Source organism: Lipomyces doorenjongii (genome assembly GCF_038497915.1).
Source record: "Lipomyces doorenjongii strain NRRL Y-27504 unplaced genomic scaffold V1508scaffold_14, whole genome shotgun sequence".
In the NCBI taxonomy this organism is placed as follows: Eukaryota; Fungi; Ascomycota; class Lipomycetes; order Lipomycetales; family Lipomycetaceae; genus Lipomyces; species Lipomyces doorenjongii.
This window is the reverse complement of record NW_027118081.1, coordinates 159,349-173,652: the sequence shown is the minus strand read 5'-3', so window position 1 is coordinate 173,652 and position 14,304 is coordinate 159,349. Positions and strand designations below refer to the sequence as shown.

At 46.0% G+C, this 14,304-nt stretch overlaps 6 protein-coding genes across 6 annotated transcripts; 5 read left to right on the top strand and 1 right to left on the bottom strand.

The window, feature by feature from the left end:
* Positions 1–177: 177 nt before the first annotated feature.
* Positions 178–1,733, bottom strand: V1508DRAFT_414145 (WD40-repeat-containing domain protein). The gene is made up of 2 exons (XM_066939885.1): positions 821–1,733; positions 178–767 (listed from the first exon to the last, which is right to left on the bottom strand). Exons 1-2 carry the CDS (start codon positions 1,634–1,636, stop codon positions 291–293), a joined length of 1,293 nt encoding a protein of 430 aa, XP_066796928.1. The 5' UTR covers positions 1,637–1,733; the 3' UTR covers positions 178–290.
* Positions 1,734–1,890: 157 nt separating this feature from the next.
* Positions 1,891–3,633, top strand: V1508DRAFT_460857 (kinase-like domain-containing protein). The gene is made up of 2 exons (XM_066942783.1): positions 1,891–2,078; positions 2,131–3,633. The coding sequence occupies exons 1-2, from the start codon at positions 1,993–1,995 to the stop codon at positions 3,551–3,553; spliced, it is 1,509 nt and encodes a 502-aa protein (XP_066796927.1). The 5' UTR covers positions 1,891–1,992; the 3' UTR covers positions 3,554–3,633.
* Positions 3,634–3,710: 77 nt separating this feature from the next.
* V1508DRAFT_414142 (uncharacterized protein) lies at positions 3,711–5,357 on the top strand. The gene is made up of 4 exons (XM_066939884.1): positions 3,711–4,057; positions 4,113–4,244; positions 4,301–4,456; positions 4,509–5,357. Exons 1-4 carry the CDS (start codon positions 3,827–3,829, stop codon positions 5,334–5,336), a joined length of 1,347 nt encoding a protein of 448 aa, XP_066796926.1. The 5' UTR covers positions 3,711–3,826; the 3' UTR covers positions 5,337–5,357.
* A 439-nt stretch (positions 5,358–5,796) lies between these two features.
* Positions 5,797–8,194, top strand: V1508DRAFT_55069 (uncharacterized protein). Its single transcript, XM_066942958.1, has 2 exons — positions 5,797–8,112; positions 8,172–8,194. Exon 1 carries the CDS (start codon positions 6,256–6,258, stop codon positions 7,918–7,920), a length of 1,665 nt encoding a protein of 554 aa, XP_066796925.1. The 5' UTR covers positions 5,797–6,255; the 3' UTR covers positions 7,921–8,112; positions 8,172–8,194.
* A 585-nt stretch (positions 8,195–8,779) lies between these two features.
* V1508DRAFT_431574 (uncharacterized protein) lies at positions 8,780–9,659 on the top strand (the record flags this gene model as incomplete). The annotated part of the gene is made up of 3 exons (XM_066941931.1): positions 8,780–9,183; positions 9,237–9,503; positions 9,557–9,659. 3 exons carry the CDS (start codon positions 8,780–8,782, stop codon positions 9,657–9,659), a joined length of 774 nt encoding a protein of 257 aa, XP_066796924.1.
* A 1,217-nt stretch (positions 9,660–10,876) lies between these two features.
* Positions 10,877–13,495, top strand: V1508DRAFT_431573 (Dynamin central region-domain-containing protein; the record flags this gene model as incomplete). Its single annotated transcript, XM_066941930.1, has 5 exons — positions 10,877–10,915; positions 11,197–11,326; positions 11,436–11,464; positions 11,595–12,018; positions 12,069–13,495. The coding sequence occupies 5 exons, from the start codon at positions 10,877–10,879 to the stop codon at positions 13,493–13,495; spliced, it is 2,049 nt and encodes a 682-aa protein (XP_066796923.1).
* Between the last annotated feature and the right edge of the window lie 809 nt (positions 13,496–14,304).

The following is a 14,304-nucleotide window of genomic DNA, read 5'->3' as shown; positions in this document are numbered from 1 at the left end:
TTATTCTCGGTCGTCTTTTCGGTAATGCAGGGTATAGACGAAGGGCAACAAAAGTTATTTGTTTGAATGGTTAATGGGAAAAAGGAAACGGGAAACATTCATGGTTCGGCAAACAGAAAATTTGGTTTAATGTACAAAGCATTACGTGTTTATTTATTTTATATTTGTTTCTGGGTAGGGATACGCATAGATGTGAACTGGTGATCTAGACAAGAATGGGCATACATAAATAACTGTATTTCATATACAAGATATAATAAAAAATGTTTAATTATAAATCAATAATGCTTTCATTCGCTGTCGTATTCACTCTCTGTGGCTTGGTCTACTCGTCTCAAAGTGTCATACTTTTCCACTTCTTCTGCGACTAGAGTGCAACAGTTGAGGCGCTCGTTAGTTTGATATACCGCAATCGGCTCGCGAGCATTCAAGTTCCAAATGACAATTTTTCCGTCTGATGAAACGCTTGACATAAACGTTGTGTTTTGAGTTATCGCCGGCTTGTCATCGGAGCAAAGTACTGGTGGTGGGGTACGCGTGTAGAATTCAAAATCTTTGACTCGAATGGAATGTGCTTTCAAATCAAAGGCGACTGGGACATCATCCTCGGTGGCTTTGGCGGCGTCTCTGAAAGTAATTGAGCCTTTCGAGTCGGAAGTGACGAGGTATTCCGTTAAAAAGTTGTCATCGTTTGCCTCTTTGAGAGAAACATATCGAAGCCTATAAAGTGGTGATTTGAGTTCAATTGAGGAAAGAGGTTTTGCGGACTAACTTATCGTCAGCATGTCGCAATGTTCTTAGATGGCTCATTGAAACTTACCATATCGTAGATTACTATCTTTGTCTGCCACCCAACTGCGTACTTATCACCGTCCGTACTCCAAGCAACTTGTATAGGCTCACCGCCAGTCAATTTCAATACGCTGGCATTTTTTGCAGTCATCAAATTCCACAAGCGAAGCGTCCGATCTCTACCAACGCTCAACGCGATCTTCCCAGACGGATGAACAGAGATATCATTAACCGCTCCCTTATGTCCTTTCATATCCGCAAGGACTTCCCAGTCTTTTGTACGCCAGACCAAAAGTTTTCCGTCTTCGCCTCCACTGAGCAGCCACTTTCCGTTTCCACCGGCAGATTTCTCCTCCACGTTGTCTTCTACCCCTACTGCTGCAGAAACAAATTCAAGACACGTAACAGTACCCTCGTGGTACATTAACGTTCCGATTTCCTTTCGCTTCTGAAGATCGTATAATCGGATATGCTCATCATTTCCTCCGGTAACAAGGTACCGCTTGGCATGGGCGATACTTCTGATCGATGCCGTATGTGATGCAAAATGAAACACTGGTGTAAAGAAATTAGCGTCGCTAGATCCGGCATCCTCATGTGTTTTTGACGAAAATGCTGAAAGTCCGGCAGTTAGTGACAGGCATAGGAGATGGTGTTCATAGGATCCTGTTATTACTCGCAAAATCGGCGCCAGATTTGTGGCAAGCGTTGTCGACACTTGAACGTCAAGGTTGCCATCAGTATGGCTGGATTCCTCCGGGGATATTTGGTTTCCTAGCGCGACAGGGTCATTTTTCAACTTCTTGTCCTCCTGAGATTTTCCTTCTCTTTTTCGTTTCGCCATCTGTCGGTTATTGTAGAAGAAGAGGGACAGGCGATGTTGGTGAGATATACAAACGCCTTGAATCTCAATTTATTGAGGAAAAAATTCTGAAATTCAGGGGCCGCCGCGGGACTATCCCAACTTAATTTGGTAACTGCCTGCCGGTAATATCTTTCTTTCCTTGCGCATTGAGTTGCAATGCATGAGGGTAGGGGGTTGGTGGTTGTCATAGCAACAATTTGGTAAACAACTCTGACTTACCTTCTCCCGCTTTCACATCATCTTTGGCTCTGTCCGCCCATTCTCCACACTCTCCGCAGATTATTGGATTCAAAGCATAGCCACTGAATACTCTAATCTCGTGTCTTTGTAATTTCATGGGGGACCCTGAAGCGACGCTAGAGTTACCAAAAAATCTAGGATTTTACGTGGGCGATGCTATCGGCCAAGGCGCGTTCGCCACGTACGTTCAAAAACAATTTTCTAGTTGACATAATACTGACACTTTCACACAGGGTGCACTTATGTCAAGTATTCGGCAAGGCGACTTCCGTGTTTGCCGTGAAATTCGTCCACAAAGCAACTGCCAAAGCACGAGGTGGTCTCTCTGCGAAAAACATCATCCGCGAAATCACACTACATAAAGCATGTTCCCAGCACAAAAATATTATTACATTATTTGGATACAATGAAGATGAAAACTGGATATGGCTGAAAATGCAAGCGGCAATGGGCGGTGACTTGTTTGACAAAATCGAGCCGGACGTCGGCGTACACGAGGATATTTGTCAGCTGTATTTCCAGCAGTTAATAGGCGCAGTTGAATTCATACACTCACAAGGAATCGCGCATCGGGATATTAAACCCGAGAATATTTTGCTTGATGCCGATGGCAACTTGATGCTTTCGGATTTTGGATTTGCAACGATTTTCGAGAGACATGGAACCCGGAAACAATCGACTACGATATGCGGTAGTGCTCCATATTGCGCGCCTGAAGTCGTGAACCGGAAGTCGTATGATTCAGATTTGGCAGATATTTGGTCGTGTGGAGTGGTTTTGTTTGTCTTATTGTCTGGATGCACGCCATGGCAGTGGGCAGTGGACCACGATCCGGACTATGGACGATACAAAAAGTCTAAAGGAAGGGTCAAAGAATATCCATGGGACCGACCACCAAGGGCAGTTTTATCCCTGCTAAGGAAATTGATGAGAGAAAATCCTACGGAAAGAATGCCTTTGAAGAATATTCGCATGCATCCTTGGTTTAAGAAGCCAAATAAGTTGATCTCACCAAATGGCCAATGCGCGAATCCGATCAGGCTGGCTGAGAGGTTGATTCTTAATATGCATATTGACGTTGATGAGCCCAATATTCTTGATGACAAACGGCCTGTGTCCGATCGATATCACTCCTACTCGCAGCCGACAGAGTTGAGGGCAAACATGGTACTGAAACCAAAGGTTCCGGCGAAGCTAGCCAGCATCCAAGGCGCATTTACTCAGTCGGGAAGCGTACAAGATGTTTCGCTGCTCCAATTCTCACAACGAAAGCCGACTCAAATTCCAGATTCTCTCACACAGCGAGCCAGCCGGTTTAATGAACTCTGTCCTCCAACGACTCTAAACAAATTCTTTGCTGCGGTGCCTCTACAGTCTTTATCATCGCGTTTAGCCGCTGCCTTGCATGAACTAGCGGTTCCAGTAGATGAATCTTCCGACGTCAAGAGCTACGACGGCTTACTCATCTCAGTCACGACATTCGACAGGAGAAAGTGTGTTATGATGGGCACCATCAAATGTACTGCGCGGCATCAGTACGATAACTTTGTGGAGGTATTGTTCTCGAGATCGAAAGGCGATCCCTTGGAGTGGCGACATTTTTTCAAGAGGGTGGCCAAGTTGTGCATGGATATTATTTACACGGAGGAGAACTAAATATTTTTGGGTATCTACGCGCTATATGTCATTTAATACCATATTTGTATAGTAAATAATGATTTAGACAAATTTGTCAAATCTATTTGTAGTAGAAACACCAGAGAAAAGGTAAGACTGCAGTTACCCCTGACAAAGGGTCAGATAAGGCAGCCGCGTCATAGTTACATTGCAGAACCATTGCGCCATATTTCAGCATTGGATCATCATTAGCATGACCAAATAGCTAAATCAAACTATTTTGTCCAAATTCATGGGGGGTAGACGAACTCGATGCCAGTTGCGCGGCCGATAGCATTTATTCCTCCAAGTGCGGGTCTATTTGCGCCAGTGGTAGACAGCCATAAATCGCTGAATGTACAATCTGCATTATCACCGTTTATGGACTCGAAGGATAAAGATGTCGAGAACACGAGTGAGACTGCATATCAAGAGGCGAGATCGACGGCTATGTATGCGTCGCAGTGTAATCAATACCTGACAGCCATCGTGAGGTTTACGAAGGTAATATGTCGTGGTATCTTATAATATGTTACAAAGCTGAAGCAGAAGTGGGTAGATGGAATTCAATTATGGACTTCGGATACAAGAATTGTATCTCAGGGCGTTGGCTGCATTAGGAAAGAAATATCCGGAGTTTGCATTGGCGGATGGGTTGACTATGATAGAAGAGAATAAGGAAAACTACAGGGTAGGTACTACTACGTCGATATCCCGAAACATTAACATACTGAAAGTTGAACTCAGGGATATTGGCTCTCAGGTCTTGCGTACGAGCGACTCAGCAAATATGGCCTCGCAAGAGAAATATATACTGCCGGCATATCAGTGTTAGATGACTTGCTGTCGAAAAATGGGACAAGCTTCTCAGGGCTGGTTTCAGGCAAGATGGTCCTCAAAGGTGTACGTGATGTCATTGATTCTTGCTTATGACCGCTATGCTAATTAGTCCAAGTGCATTCAAACACTCGATTCGCGAGATCTCGATGATATATCAGCCATAACCCAAGGTATCCGCTCGTTGTCCATATCCGCTTCAAGGAAGGCAACTGATTCGATAATTACACAATCCCTTACATCTGCAACATCGTCGCCCTCTTCGGCTGCCACGCCAGAGCCAGAACAATTTGGAAGATTGTTAGACCCGGCGGCATATCTTCCCATGGAGCTTATACTTCACATCCTGAGTTACGTCGACATGGACTTTCGGAAGGCCGTGCGATTCCAGTCGTTAAGCCGTACTTGGCGAGAAGCCGTACTGTCAACACCCAAGTTCTGGAAGGATCTCGATCTAACACGGGTTAATTGGGACTACATGACAAAAGACATTCTGCAAGGCTACGTCAACTGTGCCATGGGCGTCGAGCGCGTACACTTCCACTGGATACTGCCAAATCGAGATGAGGATGATTTTGACGAGCGATGGTACGAACTTGTATGGTGGATTGCCAGTCTACGTCGACACGCAAAGACGCGTGCCGGAAATTGTATTGTTTCTGCCAATCAGCGCTGTTGCACATTTGTGCTTACGCCATGTGTGCCGTACCTCTCCCGGCATAGACCAGTTGAAGATAACATGCTAGTGATACAATGGGGTCCGGAGGAGCAATTTAGGATTCCAGAAAACTTGGTGTCAGATCTGCTTGGGAGATTAGCGAGTAGAAAAACACGAAGGCCTGGGTCGCTACGGTTATTTGAGATATCGAAATGGCTACTGACACGTGAGCGATGGGATGGAGGATTGGAGCCTCAGTGGGACAGGGAAGAAGTTGAATCCCTGTGAATGAATGAATGAATGAATGAATGAATGAATGATTTGCGGGCGCCTTAGCTGGTTGTCGTGCTGTGAATGTGAACTACAATAGATGGTAAGATTAGACTAGTCGTGCTTCAGTCGTGTTTCGACCCATAATTTTATTGTAAACATGCGCAATGATTGACCGTCGACCAAATGGTAATAAACCACCACCAATTAAGCACTATGAAATATAAACTAGGACTAGCAGGTTGTAGTTATCGTAAAGAAACTGTCGTGGACTGATGGTGAGTAAGCGTAAGACCGTCAACATCTAATATATGAATGGAGGCGGCCGTGCCGGCGCCGAGTGGACCCGCTGCGTCATAAGTCACCCGGCTTTTTCGAATTGATTTATTGTCACGCTTAGGCTGTGAGCATTTTCACTATTATAACCTCATTGCGGGATTTATTTCCCCACAACTATTCTGCATTCTGGCTTTAGTCGAGGCTATTAAGCGTGGGAAATGCACTCCTGCTCTAATAGTCTTTATTTATTCGTCGTACTAGTGTAAATTTACTTAAAATATATATACGTTGCAGGAGTAACTACTGCATCAGTGCTTCGTTCGGCCTGAACTAAAGTTCACCGAAGAACAGGCTCATTTGATGCTGACGCGAGCTATTTAGTAGTCCAGGGGTTGCATGTCAGTTCAATCCCGTGCAAGAGCTAACCCTGCAAGCAAGGCGCCACATCTCGACTCTACCACCTCGCGCCGATTATCATATTTGCATCGGACTCAATCTACTTTACAGCCTCGAAGCCATTAATAATAAGTCAACAGATTGTCGCTTCGCCCTCATTGGGCCATTGCAGCACACACAGCAAAATCATTGATCTCCAGGGCAATTCGACCGCTTAGCAATTCGCGGCCTTCGTTTTGTTCTCCTCACGCGCCAAGCTAAGATGGGGAGCGAGGACAAGCCCGTTGAGGTCTACTTCGGTGTACTCGTTGTGCCGAATCCGAACAAAGATGGCACTGTAAATGAACTAGAAGTCGCAACAGTGCCCGAATCAATGTCCTTCAGATTGAGTGATTCCAACGCGCAGGCTTTCTACTTAGCCTCAAAAGATGCAGGATCAGACTTCTCGGCGCTGCTCTACATACCGATGATAGATGATACCGACAACTGTGGATACGCCTCGCTACCGAGTAACGTCACACATATATCACAACTACCGCCACGATACAATCCCGTTGCGCTTGCGCCGCTGACGAGCCCAAGTTGCGCGCGAATTTGGATGGACAGGGCGCATTTCGACGGCGCGCAGGACATTATTTTCTACGAACCGAACGACGGCGGCGGGTCTGGAGGCTTGAACGATAGCTCGAGTGCAATACCCAGTGCCGATTGGATCGGGAGTACGAATGGATTGACGTACTCAATATACTACATTCCGGGCAGCCTTGGCGGAGAGCTTGTCAATTACTTGTCACTATATTCGGGTAATATGACCGGAGTGCCGTATGGATCAGAACTTGTTCAATACTTCGATTTTCGAGACTATGTTCGCGTTGCGGTGGAGATCAGCAATCCAAGTTCAAATAACGTACCGGGACTGTGGGTATTTCTAGTCATCGCTCTAGCAGTGTTGTTATTAACCGGCGTCACATCGTCATTTGTTGTACATCTTCTACAGTATCGAAACCGGAGACGGCTCCGGCGAAGAATCGCCAATGGTGAAATTGATTTGGAGGCCTTGGGAATTAAGCGGCTCACGGTGCCGCGCTGGATTCTTGATAAACTACCGGTACGAGTATACGTACCTGGTGATCCACGCTACGTCAGGAATTCGTCAGACGAAGCAGTTGATCCTCCAACAACAAAGCCAGAGGTTGATAATCGTCAGCTACAACATCCGTCTCCGGCAACCACAAGTGCTGTCACGGCGAAGACTCTCGGACCGGATGGTCCCCCGGCACCATCTTCGACGCCATTATCTGTATCAGAGTTTAGCCAAACAACATGCCCTATCTGTCTTGAAGACTTTGTTTCCAACGTTACTCTCGTTCGTGAATTGCCATGTCTGCACATTTATCATCTCGAATGCATCGACGCGTTTTTAGAACACCAATCATCTCTATGCCCACTTTGCAAACAATCTGCTCTGCCGCGAGGATATATTCCATCGACGCTTCGCATCACAAATGCTACTGTCCGTCGTGAGAGGCGTATGAGACGAGACAATGCTTTAGGTGACGAAGACGACCGTTCCACTTTCGGACGATTTACACGGCTGTGGCGTGGTCGGTCAGACAGACACTATAACGACCAGCATGACGAATACGAATTGCAGGACATGCCTATTGTCAGGCAACAGATTGCTACTTCTCATCCCACAACTAGTGGTGCGGAGCAGCCAGATGACGAAACGGCAGATATCACAGCTGAGCATCACACACGTCCTCACACTGGCCGAGAAGCTCGGCGAGAGGATGAGATACCGCCTGCCACTTCTGCCCATGATGCGATCGTTGCTGACGATGGCACGGTGTTAGGGGTGGAGGATCAGCATGAAGAATCGAGAATGCGAAGGGCGGTACATATTTTATTCCCGTACTTTGCTTAATTTATTTATTACACTATTGAGTACACTATATTGCAGATGTGAGGGTTACGTTAATCAAGGTTATATTAGTAGTTAGTCACGATTGTATTTTGGTTTATTTCTTAGCATGTACGGTCGTTATGTTGCACGGATGGGTGGCGTTGGTTGTTTATTTACTCCAAGGAATAGCTTATTATAATTAATAGTAATGTTGTATGTAGTCTATTGCTCTATGTGTCTTTCTGTCCTGATGACTTGTTCTAATTTGTCAGATGGTGCTAGAATCCGTTGACCCCTTCCCATATCGAAACCCTATCCCTACGCCCCTCTCCCCGCGGCCGCATATTGGACGGTCAAGGTTGGTTTGTCCATATTGCTTTCCTTGTCATTCAATCGTGCCCTCACCAGCTCGCGGTATTTGCATATTCCAGATTTCTAGCACTCAGCTTGAAGCTTCTGGCACAAATCTTGAAGATTCTAGTGAGAAAAATCTGTCGCTGACGTAATAGATGTCAGGTTAGTTGCCAATTGGTTTTCTGTTTATTTTGCTGTGATTGGAGCGGACGTGCAGTGAGTTGCAGCGGTTTGCATACGCTCGCCGATTGTACTTGCGTCCTATGACGGAAATTATGAAAGAGTGAATTTAGTGACAAGCTATGCGGGGAGTGTGGAGAAACGCGTTGATCGTGCGATCCACGATTACTCCTGCAGTGGCTCGCTTGCCAATGTTTAGTATTGCTCTTCTATGGCCTGATGCTAATTGGATTTATAAATAAAAGGATACTTGGCATCGCTGTGGAATAAGTTACCAACACCTCACAAGAGATCGTCGTCAATAGTTTCAGAATCCGAGCAGCCATCTTCTAGTCGCGAAGAGGCAATGCCTGACGTGGACGAGTCAGGCGACGAGAGCACAAGTATCACTGTTACTAAAGGCAGTCTCCCGAGGAAAAGAGCGCGGACGGAAAAATTGTCTGAATCGACGAATGCCACGCAGTTGTCACCGCGAAAACGTCCGGTTGTTAATTATTTCATTAAAGACCCTCCGAGTTTGACGAACTCGAAGTCGAAGGCGCGTGTGAATCAGAGAGAGGAGTCCGTTGAGAGCGAGACAGATGACGAAGATGATGAAGATGACGAAGATGACGAAGACGAGGATACTTACACCGTCGAGGCTATAAAGGGCCACGACTTTAATAAGAAAGGCGAAATGCTATTTTATATCAAGTGGCTGGGCTATGATAAGCCAGAGGATGATTCTTGGGAGCCAGAAGCTAATTTGGAGTATGTCTACGTATAGATTGTGATATTGAGTGACATGCTCACAAATTGTGTAGGGGCGCACGAGAGATGGTTGAAGAATATCTCGAGAAAATCGGAGGCAGACCTGAGCCTCCTTCGTATGTGAAAAGAAAGCGCGGTGTGGCGTTACGGCGGCAGAAATCAAAGAAAGTTGAGGATGCTACAAGCGACTCGATTGGAAAAAATGGCCAGAAAAACGACGAAGCTTCGGATTTACCTCTTGGCTCATGGGAAACTAAGATCAAGGAAATCAAGAGCATTTCCAAGACGGACCAAGGAAAGTTGCTTTTTACAATTGAGTGGTGAGTTCATGATATCGATTTTTGAGCGGCGCCTGGCTAATTGGCGACGATAGGGCCGATGGCCAGAAGGACGCCGCGGTAGAGGCACAGGTGCTCTACAGCAAGGCTCCACAGAAAGCGCTTCAATTTTACGAGGCACATATTCAGTTCAGCTAATCCAAGTGTCTTAACAAATTGATTGTCTTAACGGTGTAGGTTATTAGTTGAGTTTGTAATTTATCGAAATTAGCGCTTGCATAACCGTTTGGTTTAACCTGTAAGCACCAACCTTCTGTGAGTATCTAAGGATATTGTATACTATTTATATGTAAGTTGTACTAGTTAAGAGTAGGGATTCTATTATCCATTGAATATAGTAAAGAATCGACTGTAGTTCAGTCGGAAGCGCTATTAACACCAATCTTTGAGCAGTAATATATAACCAGTATCAAGAATGCTTGCAGGTGATCCTTTTGCTCAGTGTCTTACGTTAGTGATTATCCAGAAATATAGGTCCGTCTTGGACGCTTCTGCACGAATACGAGAGCGCAGAATTTGGCAATGAATTAATGCTAATTGGTTGCACTGTAGTTACAGAAATCGAGGATTTGGCTGAAAAATCACAGTTTTATTGCGGGCCCGAACATAAACTTACAACAGGTGGAAGAACCCGACTTGGATGTTCATCAGCGAACCTGTATGCCGAAAAATACAGGTTATGCCTCCCTGGTGCTGACTTGTTAGTTCCAAATATATTATTATCATAGATTCTCCTAATCTTCCTATACTGGTCTATTAATAAATCATGTTAAATACTAGTCATGCCTGGCAAGATGACTAAAGATTGCATTCCATGCTACCCCAAGTGAAATTTTAGATAATATGAATCATAAGCAGTGATACTTACTATTATATTGAGAAGAGCGCAGTTGATTACTCATATGTGTTGTACGCCAGTGCTCTGCTTTGGTCATCATCGTGACGTGTCGCCCACATGGATTACGCGTTTTTCTGGATGAGCTCCACCGAAAGTTGGTGGCAGGCTGGGCAAATGCAGGACAGTTGGCACGGCAACTGTATGGGTTAGGGAACTCAAGGCGATAAGCGGAACGCGGGTGGCGTCCCAGTCGCTGACGGGTACGTCTAGGTACCAGCTATCGCACACATTTAGTATGACAAGAATCGTATTTGCCACGGTATCTACTCTCCCGGTGCCACAAGATGCGCAGAGCGTGCCCAGAGCTACGCGGGCCAGTCAGAGCGCTTGATGGCCGCTTCTCGCCGCCGGCATTGGATTTAGAGAGCTACCGAATACAGGTCTGTTCCAACTTGCCAACATCTCTCTTCAGACCTCCATCGTTCTGCACTTCAGCTGTCTTCCTGGGTAATTCATCATGGATCAGCATCTCATTTCTACCGTCAATCGTCTTCAGGTGAGCCATTGTCATCCTGTCTTCCGCACTCTGCCGTTGTCATCGTTATCCTGGCCTACGTACCCTGCACAGCCGTCCGATATCGCATGTATTGCTTCCAGTAGAAATTGCCCTTCAACTTCCACCAGCACTCCGCGGTACACGCCGTACACTGCTTTGCAATTCCTTCTAAAGATAGAACCGCTTCCCGATGACCGTAATTAGATTCCAGCGAACGTGTCGACGGGCAGCACCGGGCCATCCGTAAATTTCTTGAACTTATATATGCTAACAGTAAACAGGACGCTTTTGCGACTTTGGGCCCCACCACCAATCCTATCGACTTGCCTCAGATTACTGTTGTCGGATCTCAGTCGTCCGGAAAGTCTTCAGTCCTTGAGAATATTGTCGGCCGTGACTTCTTACCCAGAGGTGCGTTCTTGTCGTTTATTATCTCGTGAGCATCTTCGTGGTCGTCTTACGCTTCACGGGCTGCATTTCGTGTAGGTATTCTTGACGTATCTCGCTTACTTCTCTATAGGTACTGGTATTGTTACCCGAAGACCATTGGTATGTTTGGAGACGTTCGAAGTTGTGCTTTCCCGACGGGTTCGGTGCGTGTTCACACGACCATACCGTCTGGATTCTTGCCGCAATTGCAAACTGCGTAGCGATGCGTCAACTAACGTAGCCTATATAGGTCCTGCAGTTGATCAACCGAGCGAAGGGGACGGCGAATGGTACTTCCAGTGAGTCTTCGGAAGGCGACGAGTGGGGCGAATTTCTTCACCTACCAGGTCAGAAGTTCTACGACTTCGGCAAGATTCGTGATGAGATTGTCCGCGAGACAGAGACTAAGACCGGCAAGAACGCAGGTATTTCTGCTAATCCCATCAATTTGCGAATTTTCTCGCCGAATGTCTTGACTTTAACACTTGTCGATCTTCCTGGTCTCACCAAGGTCCCCGTCGGTGACCAGCCCAAAGATATCGAGCGTCAGATAAAGGAGATGGTGTTGAAATACATTACTAAGCCAAATGCTATCATCCTTGCTGTCACTGCGGCCAACACCGATTTGGCCAACTCTGATGGTCTTAAGCTTGCGCGAGAAGTTGACCCTGAGGGTATGATTGGTGCCTTTGAGAATTTGAAATGTGAATATTAATTGTTATAGGAACCCGAACTATTGGCGTTTTGACCAAGGTCGATCTTATGGATCAGGGTACCGATGTTGTTGATATTCTTGCTGGCCGAGTTATCCCATTGCGACTCGGTTACGTTCCCGTTATAAACAGAGGTCAGCGTGATATTGAGCAGGGTAAGGCTATCACTTCCGCTCTCGAGCACGAACGGGAGTACTTTGAGAACCATCCTTCATACCGTGCCAAGGCCCAGTACTGCGGTACTCCTTTCCTCGCTCGTAAGCTCAACATGATTCTTATGCACCACATTAAGGCTACATTGCCCGACATCAAGCAGCGCATCCAGAGCACACTCTCCAAGTACCAGGCCGAACTTGCTCAGCTTGGCGACAACACCCTCGGAACACCATCTAACATTGTCCTTAATGTCATCACTGAGTTCTGCAATGAATACCGAACTATTCTAGACGGTAACTCTCAGGAGCTGTCAAGTCTAGAGCTGTCCGGTGGTGCACGTATTTCGTTCGTTTTCCACGAGTTGTATTCGAATGGTATCAAATCTGTTGATCCGTTCGATCAGGTGAAAGACGTCGACATTCGAACCATATTATACAACTCTTCCGGTTCATCTCCAGCCTTATTCGTTGGTACGACCGCATTCGAGGTTATTGTGAAGCAGCAGATTAAGCGGTTTGAGGATCCTGGTTTGAAGTGTGTTACCCTTGTTTACGATGAACTGGTCCGAATTCTCTCCCAGGTCCTGCAGAAGCCAATCTTCAAGCGCTACCCTGTCCTCAAGGAGCGACTCCTCTCAGTCGTTATCCAATTCTTCAAACAATCGCTTATCCCCACCAACAAGCTTGTCCAGGATCTCGTTTCTATGGAGGCCGCTTACATCAACACCGGCCACCCCGATTTTCTTACTGGCCATCGTGCGATGGCTATAGTTAACGAACGCATGCAGGCGAGCAAGCCTGTCCAGGTTGATCCGAAGACCGGAAAGCCGCTTCCGGTTGCGCAGAAGGATCCTATGAGCCCAGTCACAATAGGTGGTGTGGGCCCTAGTGACGAGAATGGTGGGTTCTTCAACTCGTTTTTCGCGACTAAGAACAAGAAGAAGATGGCCATGATGGAGGCTCCACCAGCTGTGCTCAAGGCCTCCGGTGTCCTTTCCGAGCGTGAGACTGCTGAAACTGAAGTTATCAAGCTTCTCATTTCGTCATACTTCAACATCGTCAAGCGAACAATGATCGATATGGTTCCCAAGGCCATCATGTTGAACCTTGTCATCTTCTCCAAGGACGAGATGCAGCGCGAACTGCTCGAAAAGCTCTACAAGTCTGATGTCTTGGAGGATCTCTTGAAGGAGTCTGATTTCACAGTCAGCAGACGAAAGGAGGTCCAGAAGATGGTCGACAGTCTGCAGACCGCGAGCGAGATTGTTACTGGTGTGAACTAAGATTATAAGGATTATCGTTTAATTGCTTAAACGTCACGTGTGATTTTGTTGTTGATTTGTGTCCTCCGTTTATTTGTAATTTTGTTGCGAGAGTATATTCCTCATTCCTCTAATCTTGTAGTTATCGTAATGGTTTAGGTGATATACGGAGGACTGTCTATTGTTTCATATATACAGCAAAAAGGTTGTGGGATGTAGTATAACCGTTAATGAAGAGAGACATAAAATGTTATAAGATTGCGAATTATAGGGTCCAGAAGTCTCATGGAGTTCTTCATTGACTATTACCCCTGACCAGCACGCTAATGTTATACAGTGTCTGATGAAACTTTGCTGACCACTCTTACGAAATATTACCACTTTAAGTCACAATGTACGAAATTTTCGTCCAACCCTGGTGATTTCTGATACTTCATAAGTCAGTCAAATCGAGCTCGCAGCACGGTGCCTGTAAACTAATGACACAGCAATCTTGCGGTTTATATTTCGCGCAGACGCACCTGTCCCGTAATATTGAGACTGAATGGATTTATATGTTCGACAGGTTATTTCTTAGCCGGACCTTGTAAATTTGAGATTTTGAAGCGATTGAAAACAGTGTGTAATTCGCAAAGTCCCGAGAATGAGGACGTGTACAGGAACATATACATATTCCGAGTAAATTCCCCGGCCCACAACTCACCAATTATAAAGTAGAAAAGCAGTAGTATAGCCAATTAGGAATCCCGATGCTTGCGTCATCTTTATTCGCCATATATTTACCGGGAGACCAGAGGTATCGGATCACCGGTCTTGCAAAGTGGTCCATC